Source organism: Neopsephotus bourkii, unplaced genomic scaffold (assembly GCF_033783945.1).
Source record: "Neopsephotus bourkii isolate Nb327-2 ecotype Australia unplaced genomic scaffold, CSIRO-AGI_Nbou_v1 NB_107, whole genome shotgun sequence".
Lineage (NCBI taxonomy): Eukaryota > Metazoa > Chordata > Aves > Psittaciformes > Psittacidae > Neopsephotus > Neopsephotus bourkii.
In genome coordinates, this window is record NW_026900624.1 from 13,780,808 (window position 1) to 13,806,187 (window position 25,380).

Genomic DNA, 25,380 nt, shown 5'->3' on the forward strand with positions numbered 1-25,380 from the left:
GGGTCTGAGACCACACTGCTTCCCCTCTCACTGGTAGTGGGAAGGCCACAAAAAGAGAGAGATGGAAGAATTGGTCAGAAGATGAAGGCCCACAGAGAGGTCCCTGTAATCCACACTAACAAATGTACTCTGCTGATGTCCCAGGGAGAATATAGTGGGGACCAGGAAAGATAAAGTAATCGAAGAGAAAAGCACACAGAGAAGGAAACAGCCCTGTGCCTCACACAAACAGCCCCTAGCAATCAACACGGCTTTTATTACAGGAAATTATTAACACCCTCTGCTACCCACCACCCGTCACCAATCCCAAACCTCCCCTGTCTGGGGACCCTTTCTCGGCACACACAAATAACATCCAGATAAACTTTCCAAACCAGCAAAAGCAACCACTGAAACAACTTCAAACACCACAGACCAATAAAACCACAATTTAGAAGTTAACTTTCCCAACCCACCCCCATGCCATTATTTAATAAGGAAATACTGTACAGATATAAAACCCACCCTTTTCCCAACCTGAATATAGTCGCTTGAGTTAGTTGCTGTACATATATACACACATATTTACACAGTAATGCTGCAATCAAGAAAGCAGATGATGTAAAAGTCACAAAGTGAGTACATGAATTAAGTAACTACCAGCAGAACATTAGGAAAGGTCACACTGTTCCTACTTGGCAAAAATGCATTGTGAGACAGAGTCATTAAGCGTACTGCAATGTACTGTGTGTGTCTGTGTGTGCGCGCGCATAGAGGCACGCAAGCCCCACAGCTTCCTGCTGTGCCAAGTTTATTCCTGTATGTTTGACTTCCCCTCTATGTCTTGTAAGTGTGTGCATGCCCAGAGGAACCCCTGTCCACAGCTGGAATTTTGTTCTGACCTGTTGAAGTGTGTACCGGTGCTTGCTGTCAACCTTTAGTGGCAGAAGGCCAGCAGGTTAAGTGATCTGTAACTACTAACACATCACAGAGATCCTCCTTTACTTCATCACCCAGGGAGCTGTACCCTTGGCATTGGCAGACATGAGTGCTGTTCTCTGCAGTGAGGTTTCACTGCCTTTTTCTATACACAAGCAGATTCATGTTGTGTCAGTTTTGTTGTCAGCAATGACAGAAGGGTGCCAGAATTCACACAAATAGCATGGCTAGGAGAGGAATTTGGGAATGCTCAAGAGATGAAGAAAGAACTCAAAGCCAATTGTAAAATGGTTTTTGTTGTTGCCATTGTTGCCGTTCTAATGGCAGACACCCAAGTCTGTCTGCAGTCAGCCCCAGGGAGGTCCAGAGAGCCTGTGATGAAGATGAAGCAATATTATTTATATTGCCAGTGAGACAGTCAGCACCCCAGTTTGCCTTGGAGGGAGGAAAGAAGAAGGGAACCACAAGGAGGTGTAGGAGGGTGAATTCAGCGAGGGTCTATGGCTTGGAAATCTATTTGGCTGCAAATTGAAAATAAGCCCTTGTGGGGACAACAATCCGGTCCCACTAGTTACTATCTCAACGTGCCCTGCAGCATCCAGCAGCATGGTAGGTGTGTTCCAGGTGGACACGCCAGGTGTGTTCAGCAGCAGGGAAGCACTTATGGGGAAGAGTGGGTGCAGATGGGGATCGTGGCTTGGTGTCTGTCCCCATTTGTTGCCATCAACCCAGTTTCTTTGTTGCACATGGCTCCCAGGGGCTCCTGTGGTGAGCCAGGCATATGCCATGGAGAGGCAGCATAATTGGACCCTACCCTTTGCCAGCATGGACTGAACAAGAAGGGTGAAGTGCAATTCCTTAAAGTGATGGTGCAAAGAGTCAGCACAAAGTCCTTTCATCAACACACCTCATTTTTATCCCCGCTCCTTTTTCTTTTCTTTTCGGCAAACATAAATACGTGGGGAAGTGCAACCTCCCACCCTTCTCCATGGGAAGGGCTCATCAAAGGTTGCTTGACTGAAGTGGAGGATGTGCGAAAGGCCTAAGTCTGATCATTGGCTGTGTTCCCAGTCTTGCTTCCATCTGTTGATAAGCAATGGAGGTGGGAGGATATGCCACATTTGATAGAAAGCTCTAAAGCAAAGACTTGCCTATAAAGATCCCTGAGGTATCTCTGATCACGCTAACCTGTCACCACCATCACATTCATTCTCTGTCTCCCCCTCTCTCTTTTGCTGGCAATGTTGCTGTGAGAAACAACCCTGATTTGAAAGTACAAAAGGGCTTTATTCGAGATGGATGCTAGTGTCTTCTTGGAGTGAGAAGCTCAACGTCAGCATGCATTGCTAAAGAAGCCAGAAGCAAAGAGGCCCATCCTGACAACTCTTAACTCCCTCATCAGATCCTTTAGGACTTTTCAAAGGAACCTTCCTCACTGCCATGCACTGCAAATTGAAATATCAGTATGGGAGGAGTACAAACTTGCATATTGCTGAGCATTTTGAACCAATTGGGGTCCTTGCCTGGAGATTTCTGACGACACATGCTGGATTTCAGAGAGAATGGAATGAGGTTTTGCTGACGAGTTGGGGCCGATGTGCTTCATTGTCTCAACTGAAAAGTCCTGACTGCAGCTTTTCGTTCCTACTTATGATATGACACGGCAAGTTCTGAAATTGTTCTCACTGGGAGGGTGATGTGAGACAGAGAATTACTACACCAGCCTGTGTTATGTTGCTCTCCTGTAAAAAGTTGGTGTGACTACATCAAGAATGTTTATGACGTGGAGATCCACGATTGCAAGTTCTACCTGCCAGCTGCTTTTCGCTGATGGCACATTTCTGGTATTTTTTGAATATCTCCTCTGTCTCCTTCATCCACATCCTCCTTCAGGTAAGTACGAACACTACCACATCACTTCAGAAGAACATGGCTCATGAAAATACCTCTCAGAGAGCCATGCCTGAGGCTAGAGTGAGGAGGTAAATGTCAGAAACATTGCCAAAGTTGCCTAATCTTTCCCAGGAGGCTGGCTGAAAATATACAGTAGAGGTCACCAAACCGTAGAGAACACAATGTTTGGGTTTTTTTCAATATTCTTGTATGAAGAAACTTTCAGAGAGGGGAATTGTTCCTAGCCACTGCACCAGAAAACACTGGTGTTTCCGCAGGAGAAAGAGAGAGAAATGGCAAGGTAGGGGAAGTGGAGTTTTGTCAGGCTCTGGTATGAAATCCCAGGTAATTCTAGACAGGTAATAAACAGCACATGGGTGGTTTTGGACAGTATGGACAACACCTGCTGCTAATATTACCTGATCGATTCACTTGAATACTTAGAATGAAAATACACCAAATCTAAAATTCTAAATATATAATCAGAGTTTAATAACATCATCCATTTATTTTCTGGATTATGAATTACACCCTCCCCCCTCCCACCCCTTTCCCTCCATCTCTGCCCCAAAACTTGTTGACCTGTCAGAACTAAAATAAACAAAGCAACCAGAAAAGATCGCTTATAGGAGAAAGGATTAACCTGATGGACACGTGGCCTAATCTATTATGGGAGAAGGCAAAATACCAGGCTCCTGTTGTTAGACCAGTGGTTCAGTCCAGAATTTCCAGTTCTTCTTTTCTGGTTGCCCTAGAGCATTCGAGTGGTTTGTGGCACAGTTAATATTTGCAGAGCACTCAGAGTGTTAACAGTGCTACAACGGTATCAACACTAGATAATGATTTTGGCAAACTATCATTTGCCAATCAGTGGAACAAGGGACAGACCAGTTCGGAGAAAATACGAACCAACTTTCACCCCGGAACACAAAAATCAGAACCTTTAAGAAGAGATTTGAAAAAAAGTTCCATTAACTTCTTTTTGGTTTGTTTTCGGCTTAATTTCCCTGCAGAGCCACCCTCCAGGTTTCCTCGTTCCAGGTGGGGAGGGACGGAAAAGTACCGAGATAACCGCCAAAGAGATTAGCTGCCCTTGCCAGCTGTCAAGCTCCCCCCCAAGCCCTTAGGAAATACCAGAAATTATCACAAGCTTTCCCAGGTCCAAGATTTCTAAACTGAAGTAGCATCGGAGAAGTCTCTTAATGTCAAAGTGATGGTCCAACCTGAGCGGCCAGCTTGATGGTTCAACCCACCACTATCAAGACAGCGTAGTGTCTTGAGGCCCAAACTCCACAGAGAGATGCTGGTACAGAGAGTTTATATGCAAAAAGGAATTGGGGGTGTTCCCATCAAAACATGAAACCCTGCTGGCAAGGCTTGAAGTGACGTTCCGGCGTCTTCCATTCATGAAGATAAAGGTGACAGAGCAATACAAGGGGCCTCAGGGGAACACAACACACATGGGTTTCTCTCTCTCTCTTTTTCCTCATTCATACGGCCTCGACCCGCGTAAACCGCTTCCAAAAACGCAGCCTGAAAATTCGTAGAAAACAAACAGAACGAAAACAAACTTTCCCTCCCTCCCACCCCACGACCTGAATATTCACGAGAAGAGAAACACCAATTTATACAAAAACGCAATAAAAAAGAAATATTTACAAATGAAAGGAACGCCTTCTTAGTGGCTGCTGTCAGAGGGCTCTGACAAGCTGCCATGTGTTCTGGATTGCAGATCGCTCTGTTAATTTGTTTGGTTTCTTTTTTTTGTTTGTTGTTTTTTGTTTTTTTTTTTTTCCATTTTTCTTTTCCTTTTTGTCCTTGTAATGAGAGAAGAGGGAAAGAGTAAGAAGTTCCCTTACCCTGAAGACTAAGGGGTGGCATTACAAAGACTCTCCCCCTCTTCCCTCCTTAATTTCCTCAGTGAAATATAAGAAAATATTCCCCGCACCAACCCTGCCCACCCTCTCCTCACACTCTTTGACTTTACAGGCAAGTCCCACCCTCCCCCCACCCCAGCTCTAAAAAATAAGTAAAATAAATAGGTTAAAGAAATAAAAGGCCTTTTGTTGGCTTAAAAAGAGAAAGATAAGATAAAATCAACAACGGTGCGGTGAGGAAAGTGAGAGAGGTGGCTTTCAGCTCCAAGAAATGTGGCTCATAAAGACAGGGCTACCATCTCCTTTCAAAGTCAGTCACAGCAGTGTCCCCATGCCCCCAGCACAGGGCTCTCTCAACCCTTCACCTGGCAAGCCACGGTCATCAAAACACTGGGACAGATCCAGGATAAGCAGGAGAGATTTAGCCAATATCTCTCAGGACAGGAGAGGTTGGTCCGTACCCCCACCTCAGGAGAAAGAAGACATATGAAAGGGGAGTTCACCTTCTCACTCCTACCATTGCTCCCTTTCCTTTAGTTTAACTTGCATCTAAAATGATACAATGGAAAGAAAAAAACTCTCTTATTGATACTAGGTGCACCAGGAAAGCTGTCACTACAACTGCAGGGATAGGAAACCCTAGGCTATTCCAGCTTTGCACCTGTGCTAGTATCTCTCTCGCACACACAGAGGCACACGCACATTTACGTACACACACATCTCAGCCTTGCACATCTTGTCTTCATCCCTCAGCACAAGTTTCTGTGCTCTCTGGCATTTATTCAAGCACACCCCTTCACAGGAAGACAAGCCATGTACTTCCCCTGTACATTCAGTAGTAAATATACATATGTATTTCCCACAGGTGCACACACCCTCCTCCCATTTCCACATGTGCAAGGAGGCGTAGAAACAGTCCACCAGCACCACCACCATCACACACACTGTTTCATGGCATTTTTCTTCCTCTCCAGCACCATGCCAGCATTGCAGAGGTCACCCTAGTCTTTTTGTTCAGACCTGCTGGCCAAGGGTAGGGAGGGCAGAAGAATGAAAACCCCTTTTCCCTGCTCTCCTTGCTGAAAGGACATGCCAAAACCAGCTTGGTATCCCCTGAAGTGACAGTGACAAAACTCCCCATCTTTCCCTACTCTTAAGCTCTGTTCCACTGTGTTTGTTATCCAGACACCTTATAGGATCGTGAATTTATTTTGCTTTCTCCACAGACATTTCAAGTATAAAGTTATCATATATACTCGCGTATAGGCTAACCCACACTATACACTGCTCCCACCCTTGAAGTACGTCACAACTAGTGAGCAACTCACAGCTAATGAACCAACCCTGTGCCCCTTTCCTCAAACTCCTCTCATCAGTGCAAACCAGCATCCTCTGTCAGAGATCCCAGCAGCCTCCCTGACTTCAGGGTTACTTTCCCAAACCCAGACCCCACTTCCTTTCCATCTTTCCCACTGGTCTGCTAGAGATTCCATGGCTCTAACTGCCATAGTGAAACCACTAGCCAGACCTGCAAGCAAGCCTTATCTCCCTCCCCACACACCCCCCAGCAAACAATTCAAATTTTTAGCATAAAATTTCTCAGCATATACGCAAATATATATATATTTCAGCCCTAAACCCCCATAGTCTTCACAAAATAATGTAATGAGAACCTCAGTATAGCTAACATATAAGTGCATCATCAAGTTACTCTTGTTATTCTCCCTTCACTTTCTTCATGTCTTCAAACACTACTCTCTTCTAGGCAGTTTAAGGAAGAGTTGCCTGAGCAAGCATATTTTCCTGCATGTCCATTACACTGCTTCTGCTGTCTCCTCCTGCCACACACGCAGGCGTGTGTGTATGTGCGTGCCTTTCTTTGCCGGGAGCCAGCAAAACTGATACACTAGAGTCATTGCCACTCCCCCTCAGCCCATCCCTTCCCTGCCTTTTTCTCCACTTCCTGAAATCATGAGCAAGGATATCCAACTCCAACGTCACTGTAAAGTGCAATGGCCAGGAATGGAGGAGAATGGGAGGAGCGAGAACATGGAAAAAGATAAAAGGGAAGGGGTGGGAAGGAGAAGGAGGAAGTGGGGAAACCAAAGAGGTGGCACTTGTCATCAGTGCTGCACTACTCAGAACTCCTGTATCCCACAAACTAAGAATGACCTAGAAGAGTAGCTGATGGGATTGATCCCACCCCACCCTCCCATGCTCCACATACACCCCCAGTCCCTCCCCGTGCTCTTCCCCTCACTCAAACGTCAGACTCAATACTGGAGAGTTTCTCATAAACATGCCCGTTGCTGGAGCCATTGAAAGCCCTGGGGTTTTTGTTGTTAGGCACACAGGGGTTGGACTGGTTCCCTATACAGATGTCCTTCTGGAAACGGGCTGGCACAGCCCCATGAAGGGCTGAGACCACCGGCTTGTTGGTGGTGACAATGGCTCGGAAGTCTGGCCTAGCTTTGGGCCCTCCTGCCACCACAGGCTGCCTGAAGAAATAAGATTTGCTGCCGTGGAGCAAGCATTGGTCATCCCCAAAAGTGGGGATGAAAGGGTTTTGGGTGACCCGGTCGGGGTAGAGCGACTTGCTGAGCATGTAGCCCCCGCTGCTGCCGGGGTTGTTGTGGTGGTGGTAGCTGGTGGCGGGCACTGAGGACTTGTTGTTGGCAAAGGTGGTCTCACTGGCTGGCATCTCAAACATGTGGGCGTAGGGGCTCCCCTCCAAAAAGCGGCCCTTGTCCTTGAGGCTGACGCTGCGGGGGGCCAGGGCTGAGTCATCCTTCTGCAGGTCCACAAAGGTGTCATAGGAGTGCTGCCGACGGAGCTTGTTGCGGTTCTTCTTCTGTACCTTGGAGGCAGAATTGGAAGGGCTCTGAGGATATTTGGAGGAGGAGGTGGCACTGGTGGCCACGGGCACAGGGGCAGGTGGCTGGTCCAGCTCTTGGAGCGAGTTGTCCTCACTGATGTCGTACAGGTTGCCTGCTTTCTTGCAGGCCTCGCAGCGGATGCAAGCTTGGCGGGTGGAGTTTTGCCCCACCACTGATGGTGTGTAGTTGTGCACCTTAGAAGGGCAACTGCGGCAGAAATTAGCCCCAGACCTATCCTCCCACTCTAGGTTGGTCAGATTCTTCTCCCATGGCGCTGGGACCCCACTCACAACTCCTCCATGTTTGTGCTCGTTGCTTCCTCCAAACTCGCCTGAGCCATGCTTGTGGTGGGCCCTGTTGGTGCAGGACCCACCCCCTCCTCCTCCTGTGTCACGCTTAAACTCATCTCCCCGCTCTTTGTAGATATCCGTTAGGTCCACGTGTTCCCAGTGTGGCGAGTTCTCTTTGGCTCGAAACTGGTCCAGGTAGAAGTCTCGTAGCCCTTCCTTGTCCCTGAAGTAGCGCTTGTGGTCAGGAGAGCGGGGTGGGCGCCGGCGGTAGGCCAGCTCTATCTCATCAAACTCCCGGCGGGACTTGGCAGAGGCTGGGCGCTTCTTCAGGCTGTCCTTGTACTGCTGCTTCCGCCGCTTGGCTGCATTGCCCTCGATGTTGCCATAGGTGACCGTGTGAGTGGAAATGTCAGAGACATCTGAGCGGATCAAGTCGTCATGGGCCCCGCTGCCCCCATAGCGGTCACTCTTGAAGGAGAACTTGCCGTAAAGGTCGCCCAGCTGGCTGTGCTTGGCAGGGGGTAACCCCAGGTCCAAGGGCTTCTTCCCAATGGACCGCGACTGGGCATTGAAGGGTGGGTTGTCACAGTCATAAAGCCCGTCGATGGAGCTGGTGCTGCCAATGCTGTGGGGGCGGTGGTGGTGGTGGTAGTGGTCCTGATACACATTGCTGTCCTTCAGCTGAAGGTTCCCAAAGGTCCTTTCCACCTCACTAATATAGTCACTAAAGAGGTTCTCCTCACAGGGGGGGTTGTTGTAGGACTTGCAGTCCGAATGGGTGAAGCTGCGGCGGTGCTCAGAGATGTCATAGACTGACGACTCACGGCGGATAAAGTCCAGGGCACTCTGCGGTGAGCCATTGACCCCTGACAGGTTGGCCATGTTCTTGGCTGTCCGAAGCAGACGGAGGATGTTGGAATGGGTGTTATTCATAGTTGCTGTGGGGGAGTTCATTGCTGACTGGCGTTCCTCAATAGCCACGCCATGGATGCAGCTGTAAATACCCTGAAATGTGAGAAAGCAGAAAAATGAGTGGTCCTGCAAAGACTGTACAAAAGGGAACTTGGACTAGGAAGCACCCTGTGCAGCAACAGCATACTCCTGTAAGACAGCAAGGCCTGTTAGCCTTCCTTCTTGAAGCACAATCCAATCAAATTAAATAAGACCTGCTCTACCAATGTTTGCTGTTCTGCCCCTCTTTCTTGCCCCTCACATTTTTCCTTCCCCTCCATTCTTCTTTCTCTGCTTTGCTTCATGTCACATCTGTAGGATGCAGGAATACCTGCTTGCATCTGTAAGAGTTACTCAAATCCAGCAGGTGCAACATGGAATTGCAGATGGGGTCGATAATACCTTGGGAAAACAGACATCAAGACAAATTATTCTGTGTGGATGAGAGAAAGAGTCTAGTTTGGCCCTTGAAATTCATCTGGACATCTATGAATCAATGAGGTAGAAGCTATCTTTAAAAGGGAACAGCTTCATTTGTCATAAACTTAGCTACATTAATCACCAGAACAGATTAGCAAAGGAAACAGAGAAAGAGCAGTTCTGCCAAATAGGTATTTAGGTCTTTTGCATATGGATGAGTGAGGTACAATAGAATTTTTAATTGCATTCTGTTAAATTTAACACTGATAACAGGCTCCAAATTGACATCACTGAAAGCAAAAGTACTCTGTTCAACTTCAAATCAGTCATCAGAAGTGCCTGATTCCTCCTCATTCACCACTACCTCATTTCATCCATGACGTGACACAGATGGTTTACAAGGGCTATCCCTAGGAGCAGAAGGAAAGGGGCTCATTTATTCCCTGGTCTGCCAAATGGTGCCTTCTGATTAAAGTCAATTGTGAAATGGACACCATCACATCATATTACCATGGTTTCTGAGCAGCCAGCAGATGATTAACACTTTCCAAGACTTTTCACCAGCCTGGTCCGGGTCTAACTGATAACCCCAGACTGAAAGAATCTGTAGTTAGCTAAGGGTCACCAAACACAATCCCCATTTTATCTCCAGACTAAACCAGGCTAGAAACTAATACTACAGGAAGGATGCTGTGCCCCCTGCATTCAAAAGCTTTGCCATTTCTCCTCAACAATATGTTATGTAGCAATTATATACTCCTTGCATAATCAAAGTTAATTCTTTTACACTGGTCACTGAGGTAAAAAATGCTGAGATTTGACCTCACTTCAGAATGGATCAGGAGAAAGGACCAGTGGCTTGAAAGAAGCAAAAAAAAACCCTCCAAATTACACAATGCTAGCTACACTGATAGCAGAAAGATGAGTCAGAAATTACTAGAATCTGCTTTAAATGCAAATATTAAACCCTAAGGCTGATTTGCATAAAGAGATTGCTAAGTTTATGTGGTCATCCTTTCCACATGGTTTATTGCATGGTTTTTTGTTAGGGACTTGTGACTTTCAAAGTCAGTGCACTTCTAGTTAACATAAGGTCAGCTGAAAAGCTGTTATATAGAGGACAATGAAAAACTCCTGAATTTCTAATCATATTATCCACTGTCCAAATTGGTCCTCTCACAACTCACATTGGAGAATCAGACAGTTACAGTTAACTTCTCCTTACACTGCATTTTCATTTCCATGTGAAATTTCCATTACCATAATCCATCAGAGACCAGAGTTGTCACAGAAAGACATTAGATGCTTTTGCAACATTAAGGGTGAAAAAATACCTTAACTTTAGCTAAGGATAGCCTTTATCCTGCAGACCACCACTCCATGCCACCTGTGTGTTAAAACAGTCATGGTAGATTTCCCCATCTCCAGTACCTAGGATTGTCTGAATAAAGCCTCTGTTCCTCCCCGTTAGCTAATGACACTCACCCTGCTGATGGAGAAGACCACACCAGGCTTGCCAGAGCAGACACCCATGAAGCAGTGGCGGAATTGCCAGTAGAAGAGATGTTCACAGATGAAGGTGATGAGACTAAGGGCCATGGCTGCTCCCAGCATGTAGAAGACACCTGCCATGTTATCTATATCCAGCTGGCTGCTCATAACCTCATTCTTCTCATTGTGACAAATGCCAGTAAGCCACAGTGCTTCCAGCTCCTCCATCTCTCCTAGAAAGATGAAGAGAAGGAAAGAAACAGGTTAGACAGACCTGTGATGGTTAAAGACCTCAAGCTGGAGAAGACTGAAAGCAAGAAGCTGATATAAGGTCATTTCTAGTGGTCATGTTCTTTTGCCACATGTATTACATCCATGAAATATCCTGACTGCCCTTTTATTATGGGCAGGTGCAATCTGACACAGAGAGGGCAACAGCATTTTTCCACAGCCAGATATTAACCACAAAAAGCTGTACCACAGGGCACAACTATCACACTTGTCAAATGTCTACAGTAAGATCCTGGAAAAGTTGTCCACCAGGTGACTGAAGACATGGTCTAACAAACTTCCACTTTCATGTTAGGTCAATGTGAGAAAAAATCAGTGACTGACACAGGTAGACAAAGACGAGTCACTTCTACAGGAAATTATGTGCATTTTCAGCTCAAAATTGAAAATGTTCTTTTTTTTTTAATCAGAATGTCTGATTTTGAATGTGTTTCCATTGTATCTGTAGCTCATTCAAACTAGGTACAATGTTCCCAAAATATTTGTGCATTTGTACCTGTTTTTCTTCCCTACAATGTTGTTGAAATCCAACAATTTCAAACTCTTTGACCAACCAAAAATATTACCAATTTGTATCAGCTAGGAACAAATGTTCTGTAGCCTAATTGCATACTCTGCTTACTGCCATTATGGTATTTTCATGAGTGGAGAGAAAGAGAGAGAAACTCTCACATACGCACATATTGAGATATTCAGAAACAAACTAGTTTTGCAGATTTGCAATTCCTTTCATGCTGTTAGGAAAGTTAGTTTTTCACATTTTGAACCTCTAGTTCAATGTCAGAGGGAAAAAAATATGTATATTTGTGTGCTGCCAGAGCACAGACTTTAAAGCTTTAAGGAGAACTTACGTCTTTTTCTGAAATAATACATATTAGGCTGTTTAAGAGACAGAACACTCTATCTGTCAGGTGGCAAATGTTCAGAGCTATGTTCTTTCCATATTTATTATACCATATTTTATTTTGAGATTTCAGGAATTAAAAACAAAGACAAGAAAAAAACCTTATAAATAAAATACCCTGTGAAACTTATTTATTAAAAAAGGGACACAACAAGACTTAATATGGAATGGAAAGAGAAAGCCAGGAAAATATTTTCTGAGAAGGAATTCTTTATCCCACAAAACTATAATGTTCCGAGTAAAAATTCACTCCAAAATATGCTTCTGAGTCTCAAGTCCTCCCTTGTTTTTTTAGGTTTCGGAAAACCATAGAATTATAGAATCATAGAATAGTTAGAGTTGGAAAGGACCTTAAGATCATCTAGTTCCAACCCCCTTGCCATGGGCAGGGACACCTCACACTAAACTATATCACCCAAGGCTTTGTCCAACCTGGCCTTGAACACCACCACGGATGGAGCATACACAACTTTCCTGGGCAGCCCATTCCATTGCCTCACCACCCTCACAGTAAAGAACTTCCTTCTTAAATCCAATCTAAGCTTCCCCCGTCTAAGTTTTAACCCATTACCCCTTGTCCTATCACTACCGTCCCTAATGAAGAGTCCATCCCCAGCATCCTTATAGGCCCCCTTCAGACACTGGAAGGCTGCTATGAGGTCTCCATGCAGCCTTTTCTTCTCCAGGCTGAACAGCCCCAACTTTCTCAGCCTGTCTTCATATGGGACGTGCTCCATCATTCTCGTGGCCCTCCTCTGGACTTGTTCCAACAGTTCCATGTCCTTCTTATGCTGAGGAAACCAGAACTGTACACAATACTCCAAATGAGGTCTTACAAGAGCAGAGTAGAGGGGCAGGATCACCTCCTTCGGCTGATAATCATGCTTGTCTTGGTGCAACCCAGGATACAGTTGGCTTTCTGAGCTGCAAGCACACACTGCTGGCTCATGTTCAGTTTCTCATAGACCTACACCCCCAAGTCCTCCTCCACAGGGCTGCTCTGAATCTATTCTCTGCCCAGCCTGTAGCTGTGCGGGGGATTGCTCCAACCCAGGTGTAGGACCTTGCACTTGGCATGGTTAAACTTCATAAGGTTAGCATCAGCCCACTCCACAAGCATGTCAAGGTCCCTCTGGATGGCATTCCTTCCCTCCAGCGTATCAACCGAACCACACAGCTTGGTGTCATCGGCAAACTTGCTGAGGGCGCACTCAATCCCACTGTCCGTGTCACCGACAAAGATGTTGAATAAGACCAGTCCCAACACTGATCCCTGGGGAGCACCACTCGTTACTGGTGTCCAGCTGGACATTGAGCCATTGACCACAACTCTTTGCATGCTGCCATCCATCCAGTTCTTTATCCACTGAGTGGTCCACTTATCAAATTTAGAGACAAGGATGTCGTGTGAGACAGTGTCGAACGCTTTGCACAAGTCCAGGTAGATGACATCAACTGCTCTACCCCGTCCATTGGTTCTGTAGCCCCATCATAGAAGGCCACCGAATTGGTCAGTCAGGATTTCCCCTTAATGAAGCCATGCTGGCTGTCACCAAGCACCTTATTGTTTTTCATGTGCCTTAGCATGCCTTCCAGAAGTATGTGCTCCAAGATTTTGCCAGGCACAGAGAATGCCAGAGAAAATCTGAGTTAACTCTTTCATCCAGGAATATTTTTTAAGATTTTGTAAATGTATGTCTTGATCTTGTCTAGAACTATAAAGCATGGGATAACCACAGAAAGTCCAGTATAATTACTGAGTTTAGACATGGCAAAACCTCAAAGCTAGTGAAAAGTTCACATCTTGTTTTTACAAGATATTCTTCACAGAAGATATTTTTCAAACACACATCTGAGCTGGTTCTATGAAACCTTTAGTACTTTTGACATTGCTTTTGATGATACTGCCATCTTACATCAACAACATAAAACAAGCGACATCTCACATTTTGGTGCAATGCCTCTTAACAAACCCTTGTTAGTAATTTCCTGTTCTCAACTCTAATCTGAAGCAATAGAGCTAGGAACATCTATCTCTTACATGCAAAACTTGGCACTTCTTAGAGAAACTCAAACTCCTGTTTTTCTTGTCACTTACCATCTCCAAAAAGCTGTAAAATGGCAAGATCAACCTGGCGCTTCCAGCCTGAGTCCTTTTGGATGGCAATGCCATAGCCAGTGGAGGCAAACACTTTCCCACTCCCAATCGTCACCAGCTTGCAGCCTTCATCTCTGCCAGCCATGTAGTTTAGCACTGCTGCATCATAAATGAAAGCATCCAACTTCCTGCACATGTGTAAGAAACAAGGGAGGTGTGGTACAAAAACGATAGAATCTATGTGAGTTCAAAGGTGTTCTCAGGTAACTAAGGCAGAAATGAACCTCTTTCAGATAGACTACAATAACTTGCATCTTTACCGTCATCAGAGTTAACTAAAATCTGAGCCTAGAACCTGTGTACAGAGGAAGCTAGGTTATAAAGGAGGACTGTCTATTTCTTTCTGACTCATTGCTAATCACCATTTTTGATTGGAAAGAAAATGTGGAATACAAACATACTGCATGATGAAGATGAAGGAAGAGGAAGTCAAGGACATCTGTAGTCCTAATAATAGCTTATATTTCTGTGTTGTCTTTCATCTTAAAGGAACCTAAAATGTTTTAGAAATTGTATCAATAAAAGCAAAGTAGGGCGTGTAGTAAGGAAAAGACTATCTCAGATTCAGACTGCTGGCATGACTTAGCTGAGCAAAACGTAATTTATTCAAATAAATATAGTCATGACGTCACTCCTTGGTTACTGTGAAAAGTACTAATGAATCTTCACCTATGTCAAGTGGCCATCATAGCAGCTTTATGATTTACCAGGCTAAGCAACTCTTCGGCAGAGAGTGCTTAGCCGAAAATCTAAAGAAAAAATCAGTTTCAAGACAGAGAAATGCCCATTATGGGCTGGGCTGGGTAGACGGCACAACAGATTGATGAGAGCCTTCCTCTCATTGCCATAAATTGATTAGGGTGTGGGAAGCGGTCTCAGGGGGGCTGCATCTTCCACATAACTGAAGACAGGCGATGAGTAAATCCTCCCACTAGATCTGAAATGAAGCACTTTTCAATAAAAGACCAAAGATCTTCCACCTTGCACATACTCACACCCATGCTATCTTTTCAATCCACCTCCTGCACATATATTTCCAGTATGGTGATTATCTCTGTGCATATCTGTGGGGAAGTCTGTCCAAGTGTGGATATGAAGCCAGGATGCCATCTACTGCAAGTGATAAGCTCTATTTCATCCATATATTTGCAGGACAGAGCATATTTATTTCCTGGATGATGACTTTCCTGGCAAATGTACCTTCCCAGGATGACATCCAACAATGGTACAATCATTTATAATGGGCTTTGAGCCTCTGAACCTGGCAAACAGGTTTAGGAATAGTCATTCAATCTAGTAATTAAATTGGCTGAACATCTTCATTCGTGCTTTGGAATGAACTTTCTCATAAGAGTGCAACACAAGTGTAAGCATAAACATTGGGGTTCTTGTTTTTCACTGAGGCTGGACTCTGACAACCAAAATGGTCAGCCTGGGGAGGTCGTTTTTGATTATAAAGGACAAAGGCTTGCAAAATGGCATTTAAGTTAGTTCCCTCACAGACTCACTGCTATTAAAAAAGGATGAGCTGTTCAAACATACTGTTTGCAAATTATTTTTCCCACATTTCCCAAATTACCCAAGGAAATGCTCTTATTCTCATTTTATATACTTACTTATTATTCAAACAACACTTTTTTCAGCCCTTGATGCTAAAATATTCCAGTGAGAAGGGCTACTTCCAAACTATTTGCTTCAAGCACACCTTCGATTATACTGTATTAGCTAGTGATACACTGGGGTGGGATTAGTCCGACAAGGATTGTTTCAACTTCCTGATTAACATAATCTTTTATAAACAGAAGGAGGGAAAACAAAAGAATTTCCAGATGACAATATAAATGCACTGAAAAAAACTTTGTCCACAGAGGCCTGTGAGCTTTTCCTGTGTACGCAGGACACATCAACATGAAACATCTTGATGAAGCAAAGTTTTTTTGACTAATATACACAAGACTAAAATGTACAAGCATACAGAAGACTTTTGGGGGGTTTGTGTTGTTTTTTTTTTTTTTTAACAATCTTATAAACACATTAGAGACAGAAACTCTTGTACAGATCCCAGTAGAAAAACCTGGCTAAGAGAACCACAGAATTATTCTCCTGTGCTGTGTTTGGTCTTGCTATATTTTTAACCATAGGATCATAGAATAGTTAGGGTTGGAAAGGACCTTAAGACTATCTAGTTCCAATCCCCCTGCCATGGGCATGGATGCCTCACACTAGACCATGTCGTCCAAGACTCTGTCCAACCTGGCCTTGAATATGGAATGATAATGGATGCTCATTTTCCAAATCCCACAAAAAAATAATTCCAGACAAGTATGCAAAGAACTCAGCTTTCTTTGGTGAGTAAACATGGAAGAAGGAAGCCTCACCCAGTCTTCAGTGAGAACAGTGCATCATCCACCCCCCTCTGATTGAACTTCACCATGTAGCTGTGCATTTCAGGGTAGTTGTTGCGAATGTTCCTTTCTGTGCTGCCATTGGGAACTGTCCCGAAGCGGAAAGGGGGTGAGAAGTCATTTGGTTTCTGGAACTGGAAAGACAGAAAAAGAACATTTCTCACAATCTTTCAGCAAAAAGCAGTCATCTGAGTGGGAGGACACACTCTCCTCTATATTTTACTGTTTTCAAACACAGAGATCTCCTGTTAGTGCCCAAGAACCAAGAAGCGAATCTGAGCAACCCGGTATCTTTGTCCACTCTGGATTAAATGCATAAAATAGCCAGTAATCAAAGATTAAAAGGTTAGATAGAAGGAAAAAGGAAAGGGAAAAGGTAACATCAGCTTTGGAACACAATAAAGGAAAGATTTTAGAAAAAATCTCTGTGTATTTTATCCACAGTATCATTTAGTTTCTAAAAACTATGTTTTTCAGCTCTGTGGATGCCTTTGCACTTCTTGATTCTGACTGAAGTAGAAAAGCAATTAATGAGGAGAAATGCCTCTCAGAACACCTCACACCCACTTCAGCGAATGAATGATCAGCTTTCAAACTTTTGGGCAAATGTCCCAAATGAAATGCTATTAGTGGCTTCAAGTCGCTAGTAACATTCAATGCTCAGAACTGGCTAGCAGAATACTCCAAACCTTTTGCTGCTCCTAAGAAATACATCCATCATAACATTCCCTTACGTCTGCAAGGCTGTGAGGTTTTATATGCCACTTGCTTAAGTCATAATCAGTGCTCTCTGGGATTTTATGAGCAGTAAAATTTAGACTGTCAATTATCAAGACTGCTTAAAACTCCTAGAACCAGCAGATGGGAAGGAGCATAGAATTGTAAGCTAGGAACTGAACAAGAGGTACAGATAAAGTTGCAAAAGTAGTTTAGATGGAGGGAAGCTCCCTCACTGATATATCAGACTCCCTGATATGTCAGCAAGTAGCTTGCTTGATGCTAATTCTTGACTCTCAACTGCATATTTGGATGATCTTGAGAAGCATGATAAGACATACTGAAGATCAGACCATTTAACAGCAACAGTTCACCTGGTACATGAATATACGCAGTCATGAACTGCTGCCTTCTATAGTGGAAATGTGGCTGTTGTCTACAGCTATAGCTTAAAAAAAACACACATGCAGATGAGCCTTATTCTTGAGTTCTGCTCAAAGACAATTTTGAACCTGGTTGACTCAGCTGGGAAGCCAAAGCTGCTAAAGCTCATTCATAACATCTCAACAATAACCTCAAACACAAGCTGTGTCAGTGATGCAGAGATGGTAGGTGAACACACCATTCACATCACTTTCTGTGTACCAGTCAACTCATCCGGCTGTGCAAGGGATCACTCTCCAGCTTGGATGGTGAGATGAACTGGCTTGTACTTGCACACAGAAGTGTGTGAGAGAGAATACATGTCCTATTGCTTTAAGCCAAAATTAAATATCAGGGAGGTTTTTGAAACACAAGTTGGCACCTCACCAGGAAGAAAAAAAAAAAGGTTTCACACAGCACAAAACAGGCAGTAAGGTGGCTTTTAGAACCTTGTCACACCCACTAGGGATGAGGACAGACCCATAGCTATCAAAATCTGTAAAGAAAGCAAACTTTGATGGGAGAAAAATCACTGCAGCATGCTAAAACAGGAGTCTGCAAAGTGGGCAACTTGCTTTCCCAGGGCCTGCACCCCCCATCCCCACAGAGCCCTCCAAAAAAGTGAAGTCAGCAGGACAAGCAGCAGGCAGGTCCTATCAGCATTGGTGAGAACTCAGCTTCAGCATGCCCTTTTGAGTGGCAGCAGCTGTGAGAGCCTTGCTCTGGGCCCAAACAGTGTTAAGAGAACAAAGAGGCCCCATCCAATGTCTGTTCTATACCTCCAGCCTCCATTCCCAGTGACAAGATCTCTAGTTTTGCCTGCTTCCATGACTATGTCTAAGAACTGGAGTAAGGATTATAGAGTCAGGCAGGGCTGTGATGAGGGAAATAATCCCACCTTTGAACTACCCTTTGTCCTCCCTGTGTCCAAGGGCCCATGTCAGCGGCCAGAGATGAAAGGCTCCATATGTAATATTTAACTTCCTGGGAAATCAATAAATAAATTAAAACAGTTTTCTTGAATGAAATTACTGTTTTCAGCAACAAGAAAGGCATGTTTCTAGAGAAAGATGCCAGGCTGGTGGCTTCTACACATCTGAGAAGTAACACTGGTACATGCATGCAGCTTTCTGTCAGGTGATAGCAGATGAAAAATCCCTACATCTGTTGTTGCTTGGAAGTAGGTGGGCACAGCTAAGTCCAGGGACGAAGGGATCTACAAAATGCTCTCCAGAGCCAAGAACTGCTGCTTCTTTCTGAGCTCATTTCTGCCCCACTAAACTTACACTGAAGGAGGAAGAAGACACAAGCCTTCCCAGAAAATATATGGGGAGGAGTGTGTCCTCTTCTGGCAGCGTGGTGGAGCAGCATGTGTGGAGGAACTGGGGAAGATCCATGAGGAAGAAAGTTCATTGACCCTGTTGTCAAAAAGTTCAGTAAGGAAAATCACTTGTTTGGCTTCTCCCTGGGGCTGGGAGAGTGGGCCTGGATCGGAAGTGTCAGCCCCAGGGAAGCAGGGCACTTTGGAGGGCTGGTCTAGAAGGAATCTGTGAGACATGAGACAGGAGCAGAGGCACAGTGCAGGGGCCATTACATGGAGGCAGCCTGTGCAGAGTTAATCTCAATGCTTTAGTAAATACTGATGAAGGAATTAACCATAGACATTGACAGAAAGGGTCAGAATTTAGATTAATGAGAGAACTGTCCCAGTATGTCCCAGTATTTCATATAAATGTTTCTCCTGCCAGAGCCCTAAGTCACAACTGCTCTACCTGAGGCATTTGCAAAGAGGAAACCTGTGAAGCTCTGGGAAAAAAGTTTGCGATAGCAGGGGAGGGGAAGATAAGCAACTGTACCAGTTGCTGAGCAAAACCAGCTGCAGAGAGTTGCAGGGAGCAGCGAACAATGATATACAGGGACCACACTTGTAGAAGTTGCCTGTCACACTTCCCTCCAGCAGGAGCCTGGTCCTGCTGCCTAGCTCTACCTGCCTCAAGAGGTGAATTCCTGAGAGGGAATCTGCAGGACTCAGCTGCACCCCTGCAAGCCAAAGACCCCTGGATGGGGGTGTACCCCACCTGCAGCCTGCAAGTTGTTTACCTTGGAGCTCTGGTCATGAGATACTCCCCTTTTAGCCAAGGTGATGTGACATGCTCTTGCCCATGAAAGAAATCCCTTAGATAGCTGACTTCACATCAAATGTGGGACAGAAGTTGGTGATAGAAATCAGGGTGGGAAGCAGACTAAATGTTCCAGAAGGGCTGGGTTAGCTCTGGGATATAAGAGGCCTGTGTTCAGCAGCTGTCCACCTCTTCAACCCCTTGCTTAACAAATTGAAATCAAGAAGCGTTAAGTCCAAATCAGAGCATGGCTTTGGGAAAAGTAACCTCTCAGAGTCAGAGAGCAGAAATCCTCCTGCTCTGAAGAGTGATAAACACACAGGCTGGGGGCTATTAGCACATTCAGAGTGGAGAGCCCCTTTCCTGCTCCCCCCGCAACTCGCCATGAAAGCTGTCGACAGCAGCAGTGAGAGTGGGTTTAAGTGACTTGTCTGGCAGAGCTGTTTCATTAGCAATTTGGAGCCATGCCGAGCAGAAAGCAGCATTGTTCTCAGATGTTCGAATATCAATCTGCATAATGAAACAGGTGATAGGAGCACTTCCCATTTAGGCAGCCGTGATTGGAGGGGATTCAGGAATGAGGTGAAGGGGTTATGTCTAATTGGCCACAATTAATTTGATGAGAATTTTTTTTTCATTGTCTATCACCAAATGGTTCCTACAGAAAAGCGCATCTGCACTTATTTATCTGCCTCATGTAGGCCCTGTTTACACTGTAGAGTATTTGCCAATAGCATTGAAAGCAGTTTCCCAAACTCAGCAAGCTCTCACAACAAAAAGGCTCTTCTTAATCAGCTGGTCTACTTTTACATTGCTTTAAAAAAGGGAATAATGCCCTGCTGGATAACATAATGAGCTGTCAAAACTTGGTGTGAGTGTGTGTGTGTGTGTGTGTGTGTGTGTGTGTGTGTGTGCAGTGCCTTACACTTACATTGCTTCTCTGGGAGGGCTCCTTTCACTTTATAAGTCCCAGACCCCCAGTTTAAATTTTCTACCACAGGAAGCTCCACAGCTCTGACCCACCAAAATAAAGCCCACAGGTTCAGCTCCTCCGTTACCTGAAAGTACAAAAGAGCTTGAGCCCATGGTAGGTACTCAGGGTTCAGTTCATTTGCCCAAGTGTTAAATGCCAAGTTGAGATGCCAAGGGAATTTCACCCTGGGGGCAAGTCTTTCATAGCCCCTGCATCAGATTTTCTTACCACTGTAGGGTATTTTGAACACTCTGGTGCACCCAAATTGCCTCTAGACACCTACATTTGCACAGATGAATCCTCCTACTGGACCATTTGGCCCTCAGGACAACTTCTCCCACCTCAAGTACAGGAAGGCAATTGCTGTGGGCAGCAGACAGCTCAAAGTGACCACTACTCTCTTGAACTTGCCCATCAGGGCATCAGTCACAATATTCTCTGCAGACGCCTGTAACCATCACTCTGCTTGCTTTTTTGGCAGCTGTGCAACCATTAGATACCTGTTGTGGCACAAGCCAAATATCTCTAAAAAAGATGGCATTTATTAGTGAGCTGCAACATAAGATTTAGTGGCATCAGGTTAGAAAAGCAAAGTCCATGCTTGAGTGCATAATTTTAGCACAACGTTTCTGCATTGCCCAAACACCCTTGGTTGGTTCCTCTTGCTCTGGTTCTGCTGCATGTCACTGCAGTCACTTAGCACCTTTCTTTGCTGCCTGAGAATCCAGTTAGGCTGTTTGCACAGGAGCTTCACCCAGAACTTGTTATAAATTAAAGAGTGGGCCAGTGGGTTTCAGGTCTAATTCTGAGGTAGCTCTATGCTTTCACTTTAGTCTTGATAAACTATGCATGTTCAGAGCAACATTCCTCACCCAAGCCATCTTGGTTTTGTGTCTTCTGTTGCAGCCAGAAAATGAACTTCTTCACAGCTAATGCATCAATCTCAAAGACAGGAAACTTGTCCTTTTCATATCTGCAAAATATGTCATTTTTGTTCCCAAGCTGCACTATGAACAATGCCACAGAACCACAAATCTGGATCTGGCTCTGAGATGCCTGCTCTGGCAGGTCTCTCCTAGACATTATTGCTCCTGACAGCTCTTCATTCAACCTGCAGGGGAAGATGGCTGGACCTGCAAACTCCCCTACCTATTCCCCTACCTATTCCCTGTACAACCTACACCAGGCTTTTACTATTGGAAAGTTCTTCCAAGTGTTCGAACTAAAATCTTCCTCCTGCAATCCAACTACAATATTTTCTGTTATCTTCACCATGGATACGGAAATTAAAAGTGTCTTCTTCTCTAAAGGTGAAGGTGTCTTTTTCTTCTTCAGAAACATTTAGTGTTTCTGAAGACCACCGAGCTGCTTCTTCATCATGTTCTTGCATTGGAGCGAAAGTGACCCAATTTCCTCAATCGTATTAGCTGTATTATCTAGACCTGCAACCATTCTTGCTGCTGCCCTTTGGCTGTATCCAGTAGGTCTTGCCTTGACTTGCCTTTGGTTGGATATGCTCTCCACCATACTAAGAACATTCTGATTGGCACCCCAAGATACTGAGAGAACATTACACTAAAAAGGCTCACAGAAAGACAATAAAAGTATTAGTACTGAGAGTCAGTGATCATCATTACTCTTCTCAGTGACTCTCTTGTATCAGTTTCCACACAACTGTGGCCCATCACCTGTCCTGGTAGAGGAAGTGCTCTACAGATTCCCAGAGTGGAATCTGCTCTATTGGTATGTTACTGCAGGGCACTTTCACATTGATACAATAGCACCCCAGGCTAGGAGTGTGCCAGCCCAAAGCATAGGTAGAAAGTCATAGCACTGGTACGATAATAGGTGAAGAGAGTAGACTAAAGAGAATTAGCTTCTCATTTTCCTATTACCCATTAATTTCTTGTACAGATACTTCTCAAGTGTCATTCCTAAAGCATCCCTCTCCCCTCTGCAGTCACCTAGTTTTGATATTGCAAACAGTTTTTTACTCCCAAGGTGGAACTCACAGCCATTTCTAAGTAACTGCAAGTTTTCAAATCCTCTTATTACCTGAGCTCCAATTTACTCTATTCTGCATTCCCTCACAGTATCACCCTCTACCTCCTCAACAGCAGCAGAGACTCTTCTCAGCTTAGAATCCCATCATCATATCAACTCCTCCTGATTGTTGGGACCAGTGGAAGAAATCAGCCTTAATACTGCAGTGTCAAAACCCCAGTTTCTTGTCTTCACCAGTCAAACAATACATGACTCAATTTATAAACACAAAAAAAAAGAGAAAAAAATAAAAAGGGGAATGAACAGCATCAAATCCAATATAAGTCAGTTTTGGGAGAGCATAAAATTACCTTGTGCTCCCTCAGACTTTGACTTTGTGGTTTATCTTATTATTCAATACTCGGTGATGTTTCAAATTCTCTGATCTCACTTTGCATAGTGCTTTCACCCATGAATTCCTCTAGATAAGTCTGAGAAAGGAGTTATCAGTTAGTGCAGCTGACTGCAGCAAAGTTGGCAAAGAATTAGATTAAAGTAATTTTTAAAGGAAAATGTAGGGTGGGTCAGACCCACGAACAAGAAATAAAATATCTATGAATGTCTGGTGGTGAAACAGGGACACGTGTGGGTCAGGGAAGGGAACACAGCAACCTAGTGACAATGCAAAGGTGGAGGGGGGGAGGTGAAAGCAAAAGAAAGGAATTCAAATGTAGCAACTTCAAAAATAGTTGCCCTTGCAAAATAACTGAGGTGAAAGCAGAGATCCAATTGGTGGAAGAAGCCGCCATCACATGCAGTTATTGCCAGAGCAATGCACACAGTGGGACTGTGCAGCCTCTTCACAAGCTGGATTGCTATGTGCAGGCTTGCTCTGTGCTGCTTCTGCAGAGACCCGAAGATTGAAAACCCTGGCAGCACAGCATCACTCCAAACAGATGGCATTTCAGGGGTCCTGTGTCTTCCACAGCCAGGGCTACATGCACATGCTGGGACCATACTGCCTTTCTGCTGATCCAGGCATTATGGAAATACCAAGCCTTCGGAGCCCCTCAGGGATCAGGCCATCACATGTGGACAGAGTCCACTCACCACCACCAAAGCAGGTGTCTTTTGGGTTTTCCAACTGTGTGAGCATTATGCAGCCTATGCGCAGCTTCTTCACCCAGAAGGCAGCACTAAGGCTTTAAAATTTGCTCAGGACACATTTGGCAGGCTATAGGCTTCAAGTCAGTCACAGGGTTAGAAGTTCCTCAAGCTTGACCAGAGAACACCATTCGTAGTGGGAATACTGAGCTTCACTAGTTGGGGACAAAAGCTTCTTGCACAGCCCTAGTATTAGTAGGTGTGATAGTAGATCAGCAGAGTCCTATCTGTTGCCCTATGGATCTTATCTACAGTGCACTTAACTTTTGCTTGCCTGCATGTAGAGAATGGAGATCATCTCTTTACCCCAGTATCAAATCATGCCATGTATTCCACCCTTGCAAGACAGCTTCCTTGGAAGCTAAACACAATGGGGCAAAAGGCACCTACTGAATAATTCCAGGCAAGCACACAACATAAATTAGTCAGGCAGAAAGATGCCAGTTAGTACATTTATGTTTATATCATTAGAAGTGTAAATGTTCATTCAGAGGGAGAAAATTAACTGATGAAAAAGACCTTGAAAGGAGAGGTGGCAGCTAAGTACAGAGGAGTTTGAAATCTGTTTTGTTTGCACATGAGACAGCTGGTTAACAAATTATGAAACACACTGAGAAATCCAGAGGATGTAGTTTGATGGGGGAGAAATTCCATTTTTCATTCATTTTCACTAAGAAAGGCAGGTCAGAGCCTTCTATGTTCTGAGTACTAACAGTAGCCAGCCTGCTTCAGCACCTTGTATGAGGGTACCAAAAATGGGGCAGTAGGGTAAAACCCTGCACAAGTCCAGCAAACCTCCCAAAGACTTCAGGGGCCAGATTTTCATCCAAGTAATTAGAAAAGCCTTGTCATCATATCAGAGCAATTTCTTAAGCACCTCTGTAGGCATGAAGGCAAAGCAAAAAGAAAGGAGCTCAAGACAGTATATGGGGCATCTCAGCACCATCCCAGAGGTGGGAGATAACACCTTCCCTTAGCCTTCTGCAGAAAGCTGCCTCCCATCTGCAAATGGACTACAGCAGAGGAATGAAAGCTGTAGCAACCCCTTGTGGGTCCCAGGGCACTAGAGCAGGTACACCTGAAGCAAGCAAGGCTGTTGGGCTACCAGGACTCAGGGGAATTTTTACCTTGAAGAGCCAAAGGCCTGAGAGAAGCAGGGCTCCTGAAGTAAAAATGCCTGGGAAGATACAACTAGCCAAATATTTATCAAGTATGTGCATACTACTTCAAATGTCACGGTTGCTAGGCATAAGCAATGAAAGGGGGAGGAGGACTACTATATTTTCTTTTAATCCTGTAGATCTCATCTTCCCATCTTCTCCCCCCACCCCCAGCAATTCAGCCCTGACCATTCAGATGAAGAAGGCCAGCTCATCTCAGGCTGCCAAATCTTGGCGGCAGGGCCATTGTCTTTTATTTGACTGCAGAGTGCCAAGTACTTTCATGGCACCGTATAAATAATAAATAAAAATATTCATTGCTTCCCCCTCCACTTACTTATACTGACGTGAGAAGCAGAACAATCT

At 44.6% G+C, this 25,380-nt stretch overlaps 1 protein-coding gene across 3 annotated transcripts in view; it reads right to left on the reverse strand.

Annotated features, from left to right (window-relative positions):
* Window positions 1-4,556: 4,556 nt before the first annotated feature.
* The window catches only part of GRIN2B (glutamate ionotropic receptor NMDA type subunit 2B), a 219,378-nt gene continuing 198,554 nt past the window's right edge, over window positions 4,557-25,380 (reverse strand). For all 3 annotated transcript variants that reach the window (XM_061361769.1, XM_061361777.1, XM_061361760.1), the window contains 4 exons: window positions 16,448-16,608; window positions 14,010-14,197; window positions 10,711-10,949; window positions 4,557-8,859 (listed from right to left, as the gene is read on the reverse strand). In XM_061361769.1, the coding sequence (XP_061217753.1) occupies window positions 6,949-8,859; window positions 10,711-10,949; window positions 14,010-14,197; window positions 16,448-16,608 (2,499 nt within the window). In that variant the 3' untranslated portion in view covers window positions 4,557-6,948. The remainder of the gene's footprint in view (window positions 8,860-10,710; window positions 10,950-14,009; window positions 14,198-16,447; window positions 16,609-25,380) is intronic.